This window comes from Phallusia mammillata, chromosome 1 (assembly GCF_965637545.1).
Source record: "Phallusia mammillata chromosome 1, kaPhaMamm4.hap1.1, whole genome shotgun sequence".
Taxonomy (NCBI): domain Eukaryota; kingdom Metazoa; phylum Chordata; class Ascidiacea; order Phlebobranchia; family Ascidiidae; genus Phallusia; species Phallusia mammillata.
The window spans coordinates 27,678,977-27,696,726 of record NC_137252.1 but is presented as its reverse complement, the minus strand read 5'-3'; the positions used below and the strand labels follow the sequence as shown (position 1 = coordinate 27,696,726).

At 36.4% G+C, this 17,750-nt stretch overlaps 1 protein-coding gene across 2 annotated transcripts; it reads left to right on the top strand.

Annotated features, from left to right (window-relative positions):
• The first annotated feature begins 2,502 nt into the window (after nt 1-2,502).
• Nucleotides 2,503-17,203, top strand: LOC145235937 (leucine--tRNA ligase, mitochondrial-like). Of its 2 annotated transcripts, XM_080099618.1 has the most exons (23): nt 2,503-2,706; nt 2,860-2,961; nt 3,301-3,426; nt 3,940-4,031; nt 4,131-4,191; nt 4,367-4,456; nt 5,259-5,309; nt 5,401-5,493; nt 5,930-6,037; nt 6,699-6,833; nt 7,160-7,205; nt 7,723-7,833; nt 8,254-8,324; nt 9,170-9,411; nt 9,758-9,856; nt 10,641-10,778; nt 11,234-11,337; nt 11,715-11,897; nt 12,195-12,349; nt 12,839-12,916; nt 13,253-13,364; nt 14,041-14,159; nt 16,604-17,203. In XM_080099618.1, the coding sequence occupies exons 1-23, from the start codon at nt 2,608-2,610 to the stop codon at nt 16,799-16,801; spliced, it is 2,613 nt and encodes an 870-aa protein (XP_079955744.1). In that variant the 5' UTR covers nt 2,503-2,607; the 3' UTR covers nt 16,802-17,203. The 2 variants fall into 2 exon arrangements, with proteins under 2 accessions (XP_079955744.1, XP_079955746.1); XM_080099620.1 differs by lacking the exon at nt 11,715-11,897.
• Nucleotides 17,204-17,750: the final 547 nt, after the last annotated feature.

Here is a 17,750-nt window from a genome sequence, read left to right as displayed (position 1 = left end):
AATTTTTTATACTAATTTTCGTTGTTTTTGTTTTTAGCACCTACTGTAACTACCGCATCAGGTATACCTGTAGACGTTATACCTACGCCATGTGCTAAGCGGCACCGACCTGGTGATTGTGGACAACTTCGTAACATGTTGAATGTTGAAGTGAAATAAAATGATCCACAACAAATATTGCTTTTCATTTTTTGTTATTAGCCTATATAGATACACCTATCAGAAAATGTCAGTATCAGACAGAAGGGCGAGTTTTAGTTAGGTTTTTGGCGTTTATTTGCGCCATGATAAGATCAAACAGTTTAGTGAACTCAAGAACAAAAAAACGTGAGCTGTGAGACGATAAACCGTTGAAACCCTCAAAATGTGTCTAATGTAAGGTGGCAAGGGCTTTTTCGCGCTTTGTGGCAATATAAACGCGTATTTTTTAACAATATTTGAGTCTTAAAAAGTGGAGTCGACCAGAACAGCAAATTTAGTGCTTTAATACACAAGATGAGATTCTCGCTAGGTAGCCTACTTAATGAACCCTAAGGTGACCGTCTATAATTCTCCATTCTTCCAGTCTTTGACCACCCTGGCACAGATAACAGTAAACGTAAACCACTAACCACATCCTAGATCGCCACAATACATAAGATAGCCTACCAAGCAGTCCGTTTTGAGTATTGATGAAAGATATGTTTCCTTACCGTAAATCATCCAAAATAGCAATTTCGGTTACTTTTGAAACTTGTGGTGTAGTTGGTACCACATTCCGGACAATTTGCACAGATTTTATGCCCAAATTCCGGACATGTCCGAGAACTTCCGGGTCTCTGGTTAGGTTAGCACAGGGGTGTCCAACACGTGGCACGCGTGCCAAAAGTGGCACGCAGAGCATTTACAAATGGCACGCGAGCTTTTGCACATTCAGGTAGTAAACATTTGTCACGCAATTAAATTTGTTTCTATTGATTCTTCTTGGCCTTTATTCTAACCTCTGTAAAGATTAAATTGTTCGTTTTTGACAAAATTTAAAGCCTCCTTGCCATAGGCGTAGAGCTTCAAAAAAATGCCAGGGGTGCGACTTTTGATCAATAGCGCCGATACCTTCTGTGTTTTAGCCTGTAGTTTCTGTCACATTATATTGTAAATAATCACTTGATACATTTCTTTGTGTGGTTGGGGTGTTTGCTGTGCGTCCAATAACGTATGCACATACCGAAAGGACGATTTGCCGAATCATTTTAACAACGATTTAGTTTTTAAAGAACTTGTTACGCAGGAAATAAAAGTAAAACCAATTCACGTTTCAAATATAGCTGACCGAAACTTAGGTCATCTTGGATCAAGTTTAGGCCGCTGCAGTGCTTGGCAAACGGACATTTAACACGGCTTAGGAATCGGTAATGCAAACGTTCATAACAACATCTAAAAGCGGCTATAAACCCCTTGCATTGTTTAATGTTGGCATGGAATTTATTAACAAAAAAATTATAATTATTTTTATTTCAGAAAGTTATTGCGCCACATAATACTAAAACGTTAGTGAACGTGCCATGTTTATGTCGCAATAAAATGCCCGTTTATTTCGAAACAATTGTAATTGTTGCGTTTCAACCGATGTCTGTTCAATTAATTACGTGACTACAAACGCATTTGTGTTTAGTTGGAAAAACATTTTAAACCGACGTAACTTGGACAAAGATAAGTTTTTGACGCACACAAAATACTCCAGTGCCCCATTTTTTTCTAACCGTTTAGTAGGGTTCTACATATTGGCCAAATATTCAGATTGAGCCCGTGCCGTTAAGACGTTTGAGACATGGTTTGGAAAACGTACCAAAGGCTGGCACGCGAGTATATTTTGAAACCAAAATTGGCACGGCGGTGTGTTCGAGTTGGACACCCCTGGGTTAGCACCTTTGGAAATATGGCCTGATGAAAACAACCTGAAACTCGGCTTCAGATTCATTTACAAAAAACAATGCCAACCACAGGTGGCGACGCCACCCTGTAGCTCACTGTTTTTGATTAAAAGCCACTTGGCCGAATGGTCCAGCGCGCCTGACCCATATACAGACATAAAAAACACTGATCGGGATTCGTCCCCGGAAGTGTCCTGGGTTCGACCCCGTAAAAAAACCTCGGTCTTGTTTGTTAAATATTGTTCAACCTCGCTACAATGGAATGGTGTGCTTGTCTTTGCTAATATTAGGAAAATCTACTAACATTTAGAAGGCTATATAGTCTGTGAGTTCTTGTGTTATTTACCTCTACCCTGATATTTTGCCGCGATTCATTTAAACAAGCATTCTGGACCCAAGGGATTTATTTTACTTGAATGAATAACACTAAATCTGTTTGCAAAATTTTTTAATATGTTTTTTCTGTCGCGTTTTGTTTCTTTCTCGATAATAGCAAAAAAGATTTCCTGTGTGATTTTTGTATTACAAGGTGATTCCCCTTTTGTTGTTTTCAAATGCAAACTTTATTTCTAAAAATCACACGTGCATCATTTTTTGGAGCTTTTAATCCAAACTTTAGAGTCAGACTAACGTGTGTTACATAAGATTTGACGTTATTACTAACTGTTGTTTGTAGACATGCTGAAATCGACTGGTAATGTTGGCATTTCAGTGTAAATATCAGCAGGTTTGCAGAAAATGCTGTCTTCCAATTACTGTGACCGCACGTAACATTTACAGCGAAACAAGTTCATGGGTAAACAAAAAAACTTTTTACGTTTTACCGCGTTTATTCTTCATTATTGTTTAACTTTAAAAAATAAACATATAACTGTTCAAAGATTTGCTTGTTAAAATATCAAAAGTGTATGATTTTTCATGAGTTTGAACAAATATATTTACTATATAGCCCCAAAAGTACAAGAAAAAGACTCGGGTAGATATTGAGAGACATTGGAGCACGAAACTTTCAGAAAGATGGAAAAAAGCCCAAGAAACACCAAAGAAAAATGTATGTGCACCAAATTTTATGTTTAAACCAAAACTAAATAGAATATGCCTTTCTACCTGTAATAAATGAGTTAAATTATGCAGTAAAATAACAATCATTAAAAAGACTAAAAAAAGATAATATTTTGGGTTGCATTTCATAGATTTAAATAAGTGCATTGGTGACTTTGTTATTTAAAGAATGCAACAAACCTTTAACTTATATAAGTGTTAATTGGGCATATTTTTTATGTGTACTGTCCAACACCTTACTTGTCAGCTGCAAGACAATACCATCTCTACTACCATGCTTAGAGATCATTATTTCAGGCTTTTTGTTATTTCACATCTTTTTTGGCAGGACAAACCAAAGTTTTATTGTCTATCTATGTTTCCATACCCTTCGGGCAAACTTCATATGGGCCATGTTCGAGTTTATACGATTAGCGATGCTATGGCTCACTACCACCGAATGAATGGAAAAGAGGTAATAAGGTTGTTTTTTGTCTTAGTTAAGTCAAACTATCTCCCTCTTTATTACTATAGATGAGAAATAAAGGCTAGGTACATTTATTCCACGTAGCATAAGGTTTTTAGGGGAAAATATGAACATACTGATGGTTAAGAAACACTGTTTTAAAACATTTGTTGTTTTGGTACTGTGTTTTGTTATGTTATAACTGACTGTCAGCTGCATCTTGAATGTGTATCACCAAGTTCAGTATGGTGTATCTGCAACAATGCAAATAATGATCTAACTCTCCCTCAACTTTGTTGTGCTTTATAACATCTTAAAGCAACACAGCTATTTCTAGCTTACTAAATATTTTATTGCAATTGTGCTGCTATGGTCTATTTCACTCGGCGAAATAAATTCAACTTAACGAACTTGCTCAATTGCAAATAAATTATATTTTGCAAATGTTAAGATTGATTTGCTAATTTAACAATTTGCTTTGGCATTTGCTTGCCTACTCAGAACTTGAAATCACTGTTATAGGTCCTGCACCCAATTGGCTGGGATTCATTTGGTCTTCCTGCAGAAAATGCTGCATTAACTCGAGGCTTGGATCCAGCAGAATGGACAGAGCAGTAGGTATTTTTAGATTTTAAAAAACAATTACTGTACATCTACTTTTTTTAATTGATATATGTAAGGTGAGTTACAGAAACATATTTGATTGGTTACAGAAACATTGCATCTATGAAACATCAATTGATGGACCTTGACTTGTTTTTTGACTGGAAAAGGGTAATGCAAGTTTTTAATGAAACATTTTTGTAAATTAGATAAGGAAACTAAAAATTAATAAGTTTGCCTAATTGTACAAATATATTATGTGTCAATAATTAAATTAATTTACAAAATATTGTCACTTTGTTTCCAATGACTTGAAGCACCAACTTTTGCATTACTTTGATTTTAGGAAATATCAACATGTTCACCAGAATATTACAAATGGACGCAGTATTTGTTTCTAAAGCTGTTTGAGTCAGGCCTCGCCTATCGCAGTAAGGTTAGTACGAAATAGCATCAACAAAAAATTGTGTTTGCCTGTGCCACTTTCTTAGCTTATCCAAAGTTATTGGCCATTTACTGCTAGCTGTCCTTTGTTTGATATCACTCTGATTCTCTGAATTGTGTATTGAGAGAATATATTTCAAGGCAATATTTCTGTCCACAATAGTTTTTTTAAATAAACTGGTGGTCCATGGCCTAAAGCGATTTGAGAACCACTAATTTCTTTCTAAATTGTTTGGTTATTCAGGTTTGTAAATTGCAGTAATCGAGCAAAACAGTGCTGATTTCAATTTTTAGGCTTGTTCCACTTACTTTTAATAACATGGAATCAAGAGCTAAACTTATATGTTGTAGCACTGTCGTAGTACTGTCACACTGTAGCATAAATAAACAGTTGGTTTAGTACAGTGATGCCTCTTTAAAATGCAATAAAGTTTAAAACTGTTTGTTTGATGAGTTTTGATTTTTTTTAAACATAAATTTGTGTAGACTTTTAACATGAAGTTTTTTGGCTATGGTTTTTTGGCTGATACCTGTAACAAAAATCACTCTGTATTGTTTTTGCTTATAAATATTTAAACAAACCATCTTTGAAACAGATGTGTTTAATGACCAAAAATTTTTAAAAGACTATCTGGTATTCGCTACCTATTGTTTAAGCTTATGACATCATAAAGACATAAATATTAACAACCCCCACCATCTTTGAAACAGATGTGTTTTATGGCAAAAAAATGCTTAAATGGCTATCTGGTCTGTATGATTTTTGTTACCAAACAAATCCCAATTTATTCTAGGCAGAAGTAAACTGGGATCCTGTGGACAAAACTGTTCTGGCCAACGAGCAGGTGTGAACTTTTCATTATATTCCAATTGTTGCATGTTTAAACAAAGGAAAAAAAAGAAGATTTTTTCCGATGACATTTATTTGATTGACAGGTTGATGAGGATGGAAGATCATGGAGGTCAGGTGCCATTGTCGAGAAGAAAAATCTAGAACAGTGGTTTCTCAGAATTACTAAATATTCACAGGTTAGAACATGCTTTTCTACTTGTTTTGATACAAAACAAATTACAGTTGATTATACAGTAATGTTTTTGTAGTGTCTCTGAACAATTTCAATTTTTTTATACAAAAGTTTAAAAAGACACTCTCTTAGTAACATTATAAAACAACTTTGTAAAAAAAGCTCTTTCAAAGAATTGAGGTTTAAAGGTAATATACAATTATTGGTAGGGTGTTATTGCTAGTGATTGCACAGGATGTTAACTTAGTTAATAGAGCATCAGGTATAGAAAAACATAGGTTGTGAGTTCAAAACTCACTGCAAGCATAAAATCTTTATCACCAAATTATCATAGGAAAACCTTTAATGTCTAGTCTCAACCTGCACTGACACCACCTTATAGGTCGAAAAGTGTTCACTGTCTGCAGCTAACTAACTAAAGCAACTTTTTTAAATTTCAGTCCTTGCTAAAGTCTCTTGGGGAATTAAATGAAGATGTTGGTGTCAAAGCAATGCAGCGTCATTGGATTGGTGATTCAAGCGGAACCTACTGTAGGTTTTCTGTCAAGGTATAATCTCGTTTGTTGTTGAAACAAACAATAAAATATGGGTGTTTTACCCATACTGATTAATTGGTATTTTAATAGGCCGATAACCGCTATTTTGTTCACAGTAAAAGGCCCAAATTTGTACCTCATTCAAGGTATAAAAAAAACTTTAATGTTGTTTAAAATATGGACGTTGGGTAATTGTACAACAAAGTAACAAATAATTAGGTTGTAAGGTCATACTTCTCTATAAACAAAATATCCCAGTAAAAATGAAACTAACGAAAACCAGGTCAGAGTATTAAAGCTTTCACCATCAATTTACCTTGATTCGAATCAGAGACTAGGCCAGTGGTTCTTAACCTTTTTTCCTTGCTGCACCCCTTTCAAATCACCAACCAGTTTTCGCACCCCCTGGGTTTTTGTATTTATACAGAATAGACCTAATCAACCTTATAGATTCAGCATCCCCGCACCCCCTAAGAACAGTTTTCGCACCCCCTTGTGGTGTTGAACCCCTGGACTAGGCTATGCTTGAGGACATAGTTGCGTCAAGCAAAAAAAACATAGGAATAATCAGACCTACCAATAATCTCTTACAAAAAGGTTCTGGACAGGTTAATTGCAGGCCCTAAAGACTGGGTTTTTAGGATATCAATCATTTTCTAACCTAATGTTTCAGATAAATGGAAAAACATTGACAAACAAGATTCCAGTGTATTGCACCCACCCTACATATGTCAGTCATGGTAGCCATGTCAATTTACAAACTTCAAATCTACCACAATTAGCTAATCTACTTGAAGATAATACACAGGTACATATTTTTACCTTTCTTATTTACATGCTTGTCTTAAATAGTCATAATTTTGTTTTTACCAGAATATAGTTTAAAGATTAACTTTTACTGACTGGAAGTTTCTTGATGATTGTAATGTTGGTATAAATAATTTGGTTTGTGTTTATTTCTTTATTTATCAGGTTCAAAAAGTGTCTAAAAATTTATGGATTTATCACATTTAATATGTTTTATACAGAAAATTGATTTTATTTTGATTGTAAAGTCAAAAAATTTTGAGCGAAATTAAACTAAAACCTTGTCCCTTATATTTACTGTTTAATCCAAATTTTTGTGCTTAACAGGGTGATAACAAAACAATCATGCAAGCCATCGCTGCAACTGCACCAGGTAATACAAAAATTGCTTGGTCCCTTACCAACTAAAGTGTAAATTTAGCCGAGTCAAAACAAGTACTGTAGATTGATGAAAAACAAGGCCTTTGTTACATTGGAAATACAAGTTGTTTGATTTGGTTTGGATGGTGTTATGTTTCTTACTGTGAAACTGTGGAGTGAGTATCCAATGTCATCACCACTAAGCCCAGTAAGCACAAGGTGACGGCCTCACCATGCCACTGTCTACTATTCACCTGTGCTACTGATAAAGGTCTTTACCCTAATTTTCCTTGGCACAGTGTCATTACCATAAACTTTGGGTCTCAAAAAACTGAAAGTTTGCATGTAACGATGATTTTTGTCATGTTTTCTGGTTTTTCCAAGTTATACATTTGTCATACTTTTTGGCTTTTGTGTATGGCATGGACTACGAGTCCTATTTGGGATTCCCAGGTTAATCAACAACTTTTTGAGTCCCTCATCCAAGAGTCTTTACCCTCTGCTTCTTACTAACCCCAACTATTTTGAAGGTCAACCCATAGATGGCATAGAGTTGGTAAACCCATTTGGTAATGAAAATTTGAAATTGGTGATCAGCAACCAGTATTGTGAGGCCCATGACAAAGCTCTCTCTGTCTTAGGTATGGAGTTTAATAAATTTTCTGTTAGGTTTAATATTATATATTACACTAAAGCTTTTAGTACACTTTCAGTCTGCGTATTTGTTATGCAATGTTACATAAGTTACAAAAAGCGATTTCGCCGATTAATGGCATCCGTCAGTTTCTAATTATTTTATTTGATTCAAAATTTTTATATATATTACACTTCATATGAAAAACGCAGGCTGGTGTTCTGAAAGCTTTCAGTTTAGTATATATTATATGCAATTAAAATCGTATGTAATGAGATCGTGTTTGGTTCTGGATGCTTTCTGTGTTAACACAGTTTTTGATTAAATTTTATGGTATGTTTCTAAGTGACCTTCCAACGATTGACAACTTTCCTTCAACTTTACAAACTTGACCAAAACGTTTTTGTCATAAAACTGATATTTGCAGGACTTCCAGTTGTGAATGAAGATGATCTGGAAATTGCTAAAAGACTGGACTTTCCAATTAAAATGGATAAAGTGAGTTTTGAAATTTATGCAAATAGAAATGACTTCTTTTGTCATAAATATTTAAGTTGGGCTCACCGCTGAACCTGAGTAGCTCAGTTGGTAGAGCGATAGTCCCCGAAAGACTCATGCCATAGGTTTGAATCCAACTGCGGGCTAGATTTTTCTGTCTCGTGATATGGAAATTGTTTTTAATGGGCTTCGAGTACTTTGATTTATAAACGAGTGTAACGTGATCGCTGGTCTGCATAAACGCTTTAGGGCTGATCCCAGTTATGAATATATGTTTATCTTAATTGGCTAGGATGACCCACAGTACACCAGGCCCATTAAAGGCGTCATACCGAATCAGCCGGTCACCAAGCATTCACCACCATATGGCAAGGCGTAGGCTAGAAATTGGCTAGGATGAATATGCTATGATTTGTAGGCAGAGTTGTAATACCGTCCTTATTTTGAAAGGCAATGTCTTGGGAAAATGTATTGTTCTTATTTTTAAGAAATGTCCTTGTTTTTGACTTGAGTCCTTATTTTGTCTTATTTTCAACAATTCGAAGTCAAATCCCTGCTACACGTAAAAAGTAATCCTAGACCTGAGCTGTCGTGAGATGGACGAAATATTTTCTATGCACAAGGAGCTGCTGAAACTGATTGTGTCTAACAAAAAAATGGCATGTGATATGTCATGGTTCGTGTAAATGTAAAGATTTGTTCAAAAACGTTTTTTCGTTTCGTATGAAACTTTAATTTTTCGGTTGTCTTTATTTCGGGTTTCATTTTTGATGGCCCTGTTTATAGGTTTGGCGTACTATGATTACCCTTATTGGTGAATGTTTTACGTTTTTTTCGATTTTTAGCCAACGTTATCAGAGGACGAAGCACTTGCCAAGATAAAATCACTTGGTTGTGGTGAGGGTTACCTGTCTAGCAGCAAGCTTGCTGATTGGTTGATTTCACGGCAAAGAAGATGGGGAACACCCATTCCGATTGTTTACTGTCCGGAACACGGAGCAGTGGCAGTTCCTGAAGATGAGCTACCTGTCATCTTACCAAAGTACCACGAATCTCTGGATGAGTGGGAAAAAACTACATGTCCTAAGTAAGTTTTTTAGCTCATTTTAGCAATTCAAACTTAATGGTGAAAATAACGGCCGAAATAGACGTAAAAAGAGACATGCTTTATATATTTCAAACGTTTCGGCAAATGCTTAAGCCATCATCAAGGATATCTTGCCGGAACGTTCAAAATATAAAGCATGTCGATTTTTACGTCGATTTGGGCCATTATTTTCACCATTAACTTCCGTAACAGATCCGTATATAGTGTTCCAATTTTCGTATTTGTTAAACTTTGTTCGTGTTAATTGGAAATTTTATTTGAAGATAACATAGTTGTGAAATAGATTAACTATAATTTTTCTAAAACACGTTGTTTTCTTCTTCAGATGTGGAAGTCATGCGACCAGGGAGACGGACACAATGGACACATTTGTTGATTCTTCGTGGTATTTTTTTCGTTACACAGATCCCCATAATTCCTCAGAGTGAGTTTTCATTTCGTTTTTGGAACAAAAGTCGAAGTTTTAGTAATGAATTTACTTGAGATAAAAAAATTAGCTTTGTGCACGCAATGACTGTTGATATCATTTCCATTACGTTATGTCTCTCTGCGATTAAAGCGTATTGCTTCGGCATACAAAAACGAACTGTATAACCCAAACGCTAACGCCATATAACTGTATATTCCACCTATACAACTTAGTAGGCTTCTTAATGATAACTCTCAGACTGATCGTCATGCACTGGCATAGCAGATCTGATATGTTTTTCTGTTTGTCTAAAGCAGTGGTTCCCAAACTTTTTTCTTTTAAGGCGCATTTTAGAAAAAACATTATTGGCGCAGTTCGAATATTTGAATAAAAAATATATTTGAATGTTTTTATTTCAGTTTAAAATGGCACAGCAAATTAGCTGACAAAGCCACTAACTATATGAGGTCATAAAGCCGCTATATAGGTCACTCTCATAGTTAAATAGCCTAGTTGAACATCTCAGAGACGTGGAGCATGTTGGGCTAGTGATCTAAGCACCTGGTACTACTACTCTACTTGATTGATTTTAATTTCAATATTTTTTGCGGCACACCTAATGACATCTCGCGGCACACGGCGCATAGTTTGGGAACCACTGGTCTAAAGGAAAAAAAGTACAAACCGCTATAATCTTGCCTAAAACTTGTTTCGTTTTTTTTTTGCTTAACCCATCTTTTGCCAAAGCAACTTCAGCTTCACACTCTTAACCCCTATTTATAGTTTCTTCTTTTTTCAGACCATTTTCTCGAGAGTTGGCTGACAGTTTAATGCCAGTTGATCTTTACATCGGGGGCAAGGAACATGCGGTTCTTCATCTTTACTACGCAAGGTTTTTCTCACACTTCTGTGCGGACCTGGGTATGGTAAAACACAGGTAAATGGCCAAGACGACAAAAACTTCGCACAAACAAATTGGAATTTGAAAATGTAATATCACTTTTATTTCACAATCTGTCGGGCCCAGTTAAGGCGTTACACCTAATCATACGAGGCAATGAAAATTGTGATTCGACTTTCGACAGGTTCACCGCTGAGCCTGCGTTGCTTAGTTGGTAGAGCGCGAGTCCCCAAAAGACTTCTGTCGTGGGTTTGAATTCCACGCCTTGCTCTATGAGAATGCCTGGTGACCGGCTGATTCGGTATGACGCCTTGGGCCTGGCGTACTGTGATTTATATATAGTGTATATATACCGTGATTGCTGGTCTGCATAGCCATAGATGCTTCAGGGCTGATCCCAGTTAAGAATTTATACTCATTTTAACTGTTTTAAAAAGAAATTTCAGAAATACAGATCACGCTTTAAATTTCTGTTAAAATTCTCTCTGCAGGGAGCCATTCAAGCACCTGCTCGCTCAAGGATTAATCAAAGGAAAAACATACCGGGTAAAATCTTCGGGAAAATATCTGCACCCAGACGATGTGCTTGAGAAAGGTAAAGGGCTGAATCAAGTTATCAGTTTTTCTGTATTGCTTGGCAGAGGTAAAATATTACCACATTCAAACAAGATGTCTATACCTGTGCAAAAATGAAGGCGTATTGATTTAGTTGGAACGCTCTACCCGCGCTTATAGGTTGCGCTTCAGCCAATTGTAATTATAAATGAAAGGACCAGAAAACTGCAAGCTTGATGTATATGCGGCTTTTCAAATTGCGTCAAATTGGGTAGCAATTTTATACCTTGGCTATTTCTTGCTAAGTGACAAACAAATTATTTCCTTAATTCCAACATATTTAACACAATTCAAGTAGTGACAAACCTGGAAAAAACAGGTTTGGTGCATAATATTTTCATCTACAATCTTTTTGAGATGGAAAGTATTTGGAACGATCAAGCGGCCATGAAGTTGAGACAAGTTTCGAAAAAATGAGTAAATCAAAGTTGAATGGGGTCGACCCCGGAGATTTCCTCGCAGAATGGGGAATCACAATCACTCGGTTATTTGTTCTATACGCAGCTGCACCGTTCGAATCAATCGACTGGGATGTGAAAAGTAAAAACTTCATATAACAACGGAAACTTAAATTGATTGTAATAATTTCGAAATCTTAACAAATGTCTACAAAAGTCGTTTGCGTTTTTTTTATCATGGATTTTGAAAAAACGTACATTTATATTTGTAAGTTACAGTTACAGTAAGTCTGCTCTCGTCCTGCTTGAACCCGCAGACTTGGGAGCGAAAAAGTCTATCTTTTGCCAAATGAAAATTAATATAAAAAACATATAGTTTGTCGAGTCTATACGGTTTCGGCCAATACTAAAACAGTGTGAACACCTTTGACTGTGATAGCTGATGTTATTCCCGGAGTTATGAGGTGGCAGATGAAAATGTGGAGATGCGTCTCTAACCTGAGGAAATCGCGGGAAAAGGGCGAAGTTATCACTGAAGTTGACAAAATACGAGAATTAAAATTGGCTCAACATACAAACAATGCCATCGCTCAGGTTTGTAAAAAAGCAAAAAGGCTTTAGGATTGTGTACAGTAGATTAAAGTTTGCGTGCAAAACTTGTTTAATCCTCGGTTGATAAAAAAGCGGTTAGTATTTTCTTGTTTCCAGTTATGTAAATCAAGATACAGTTTACATGAGCACTAGTTTGTTTTTGCTCTTCAGTTTGTGCTGCTTACAATCGAGGGCGGCTTACGTTTCAAATGTCGTGCTGATACTATTCCTACCCCCTGTTTAGAATTAAAATTATTGTAGATGTATTTTATACAATTAACATTGGTTCTGCTGAGTACAGTTTGCATGATTAACAAATGTTAAATATTTGTACTACATAACAACAGAAAGTAGTATTATAACGCATACAAGCGCACGGCTTACAATCGAGGGCGGATTACATAATTTTTTAACACCTTAACAATTGGCTTACGTCCTATAGTCGAGTAAATATGGTATGGTAACTTTATTTGTGTTATTTCTGTATTTCAGATAACCACATTGTTTGATACTTCATGTACATTGAGTGCGGCCATCACCCTGCTTATGACGCTTGCTAAGGATACGTCTGTAAGTTTACTTTAAACGGGCGAAATAGTTTATGCAAGTATTAGAAATGACCCGAACCAATTTACCATGCGCCGTCGTTCAAAATACAGTAAACCTCGCCTAATTCGGACAAAACTTGAGGTACAAGTGATTTGTAATGTGGTAAGGCTTTCATCGGTTTATCCGGATCCTCGACATCGGTTTATCCGGATCTTCGGCTATTTGGGACAGTTTTTAGGTTAAACTGGTCCAAATGAACCGTGGTTTAATGTATTACCTTCAAAATTAAAACATTTCATAATTGGTTGACAATCCAATTTCACTCCATGATTTTCTAATCAAATGTCACTTTCATAGAACTGTCCTTCGTCAATTATTGCGTCCAGTCCACATTACGAAAGATCAGTTTGTGCGCAGGTTATTATGTCGGCTCCTCTAATGCCACACTTTGCATCGGAACTCTGGGAAGGTAAGAACAGTTATTAATATAGGGTCTCTTCACTGAATGGGATACATATTGTTTCTATCCGTAAGTTTTTTTTCTGTCTAACGCTGGCTTGTTCCATGCGTTTGGTCAAGAAAGAGTGCTTCGAGCGTATTTAAATCTACCCACACGTTAGTTGGTTATTCAAAGTTGATCCACCCAAAATTTAACCCTAGTTGACCCCGCGGTTTACCCACAGGCCTCCAAAGTTTATCTCACGTATTAAGTCCGTTACCAACTGTTTTTTGTTTTACCGAAATTCCGAACAGTTGTACTTACCAGGCCGGTGGTCTAATCCTGCCACATTCTCTTTGACTGCAAGCCGATATTAACTCTGCAACATTAATTGAGTCAAACTGTGGTAATATATCCACGTCGTTAGGTGGCGCGAGTGCGATAATCTGTGTATTACGCAATCGGAAAATCAACATCAACACTTTGTAATTTACTGTTCTTAGTACGCGAAAATACTTCCTAGATTTTTCCAACATATGAAGCAAAATGGGCAGGTCTTTAATTATTTTGGTGCCGCCTTATAAGTAGTATTTCTTTTACCGCTCGTTTACCTTTCTTTTTGTGTTTGTTTTTCTTTCCTGCAAATAAATATATAAGTTACAAGACTGGGAAAAAAATGATAACAAACAGCATTATGACTTCATAGGTCTGCGCAGCATGAAGTCGAAGTTGACGGATTTTGATTGGGATAACCACGTGCTTGACCAGAGTTGGCCAAAACCAATCGACCTGGGCCAACAAACACTTCACAAGTTGTTCGTCAAGGTGAGTCATCTCAAAAATTAGGAAATACAACCAGCACAACCACTTTGTATTCGCAAGGTTGTAGGTTCTACTCTCGACTCGTTTTTTGTAGTTTCTTAAAGGTTGGGAACAGAATTGGCATTTCTTTACAGTAGTGAATTCTCAATCGTTTTTTCATTTTTACGGAAACATACATAGAAAATAGTTTTTTTCCCTAAACGATGGTCCAATGTTTGCTCCCAGTTTTTATCAGTTTGTATCAGTAAGGATTATTTTAGCCCACTGCGTTGAGGATTTATTACTAATCTAAACGTAAAACTCAGTTTGTTAGGTTCAGAAGAAAATTTTGGTAGCTTTCAGGATCATAAAGAAAATGTTAGTAAATTTGGTAACTTTCTGAGTGCTGATCCAATTTAACCGCGCTGTGTTCTTCTGTGACGTCAAAAAATCGTTCATGATTGAGTGGGGGGTTATGCAGCCCTCTACCCCTCAGCCCATTGGTAAACTTTACAAGTGCTGTTTTAGCGCACCATTATTCATATATCCCAAGCCAAATCTCTTAGTTAAATTGTACTCTGCATTGGGTCTAGTAAGCAGTCAAGTTCAGTTGTCTGAGAAAGAACCTAAACCTAAGCATATTAGCGGTTTCGTAAACCATTCGATATGACGTCACGCTCTACACACAACGCTGTAGTTATGAATATTTGATAACAAAACTGGCGTGGTTGTACTCAAAAACAATATTTGCAGTTTTCAAACAACAATCGATTGTCATTTAAGTTACTAAAATATTGGAAATTGGTGTGTCACGTGTGTCACGTGTGTCACGTGTGTCTTTACACACTGGGTTTATCATAGTTTAATATCAGAAAACTACAGGTGTTTGTAGGGGTTTAGCGAGTATGTTCTCTTAAAATCATCATAAATGCTAATATTTGTAAATTTTCCGGTCATAACGACCCTATAATATCTATAATTATCACCATGTGGTCTTCAACTGCATAGGTTGTATTTCCAGAGCCAAAGTATCTATTTACAAACCACAATTCCTCTCCGGTCGGGAACCTCTGCACTATACAGTTTTAAGGCACTTGTTTTAAAGATGGTGTGATAGAATCGGTATTTACAACATTACACGCCTCATGCATTTTTTGCCCTTGTAGGTCAATTAATTGCGTATGTCTATGAGCGGTTATATAAAACTTCGGAGTACAAAACTTTTTTCAGAAATGTACAGGCGGATTTAGTATGTACAGGCGGAATAGGTTTATAACCATTCACTGTGACTCTTGTCACAACAAATAAGCCGTTGATTTTGTGTTTCTTAACTTCGGCGGTTTGTTCGGTGAGTTGCGCGCTGTTTGGAGGTCGTTAAATAACGTGTAAAACAACATGTTAACAATTAGCATAGTTGCAACGTAGCTGCTTCGTTAATATTTCACAACCCTCAAAACACTTTGCTTTGCTTTGCTTGTTGAAAAACCCGTACAGCTCTTACAGTTAATTACGTTGCTTTGTGAAAAAGGACAACCGAAACACTATTTGTTTACTTTGGAATACGAACTTGTTGTTTTGTACCAACCTAAACTTGTTTGTTTGTTTTTTAAAACGCCCTAAGCATGTGTTTTTAAGTATGCTGGTTAAACTTTAATAAACATGAACTATGTTTAAGCGATAAAAAAAACAATCTTTGCACAATTATTTGACATAAAATTGCACGTTTGGAGAAATGCAAGGGCAGTACTTTGGGTTCTCGAGACTCAAAATATACCCAAAAGACGTTTGCAGGCCTTGCTTTCCCACACGACATATATGTTCATCCAATCGCTTGTCAAACAATTTTACACAAACATTAGATAGGCAATATGAATAAGGCAAACATTAGCGCGACTGAAAATAGCCTCATACATTGGAATGAGAACACCATACTGTATGAGGGGGCGTATTCCACATTCAGAGGTCACCTTAAAGTAACTTAAGAAGTTGTTGTTTTGTCCCAAGCACAGTTGGCGACGTGACGTGCTCGCTGTGGTGATTTTTGTGCGTGATGCAATAAATTTCGAATGTGTCTAGGTTTGTGCCTGGATTTCAGTAGCTTTACGAATAGTTGTGGTGCAAAATTTCTTTATTGTGCAAATGGGTGCCATAAAAATGTGCTTAATAGTGGTTCGTATTGTCTTGTGGATTTGCTCCCAAAAGATGTTTGTTACTGTGCTGTTGTATTTATTTAAGGTTACTTCACAAAATCAATGGGCCCCAAGCAAGAACACGTGCATTACCATACATTCTACCATATGTCGTGTTTCATTAAAGTGACAGCCTTTTGTGAAACTTGAATTGCAACTAATATGGCCACAGTCCTGATCAAATGACGAAAAAATTTCATTTCATTAAAGTTACGCCCAAAACATTGAATATAACACTATCATAATGCATAACAACAACGATTTTGTGTTTTACTCCAGGTTGACAACAAACATTGCACAGTTATTCATCACTCCAACACCAACGATGACCCAGAGGCGCTACAGAAACTTACTTTGCAGAACAACACCGTACTGAGCAGGATAAAAGGTCGAAAGGTCACTGAAATACAGAATAATGGCCATCAAATCGAAATTCACACAGATTGTTGTGACGTCACTAAATCTAGTGCGTCATAATAAAAGCTTTGTGACGACACAAATACACCGTGTGTTGGTTTGTTTTATGACATCGGTTGTGGGTTTCCTGAATTAGATGAAATTTTATGTTGAGGGTTTGTTTAGTGTCCGAAGGCAGATAAATAGTTGTTCATTGTGTATTAAGAACTGATATTGTATCAATAGAATCAGTGCTTTTCTGCAGCCTTGTCACTAAAGATTATGGTTTATTATAGGTGCTGTAAAGGCCTGTTTTTGCAAATTGATAAAGTCTAAAAGCGTTTAATAGGTACCGTGTTTCAGCTGAAGCGATGTCTATTGCCTATGTTTACAAAACAGCATCCTAATCAATATCAAATTAAAATCCCGTGTTAATTACCATCAATGACATTCATTACTAAATACACTTCCACACATCGCAAACATAGATGGATTGATTTTGGCCTTGCATATAAACCAGCATTACATTTTAAAATCCACTAAAACATGTCAATATTTTCTCCCTCTCGACATTTATTTGCCACCGGAAACGAAGATCGTCCGGTCACTCAAACCATTGCATTACAATGCGTTTTTCTTGGTACTGACAAGGTATATCACGGATAGTGTATGACAAAATAAAGCGATGTCTACTGCGTCATCATGACACGTCAAACGATGTAATGTGTGGGTAGGCTACCTGTTTCACTTCGCAGGCGTAGAAGTAACTGTAAAGGTTTATTTGGGTACCTTGACTTACTTGCATAATATTTTCGAAGATGACAGCAAGTATTTAATGAGAGAGTATTTTTAGGTCAGATTTGAGACTTTGTTTTGTATTCTTATGATACGTTAAACTGTACATAGCTGTTCTGCAAACCCTCTGACAGATAACCAGTATTCATTTGAAACCTGCATGTTTTTTTCTGCAAATTCAACACATCACTTCTGGGGGCGTTTAATGGGCGTGTCGACGCCAGATGTAAAAAGC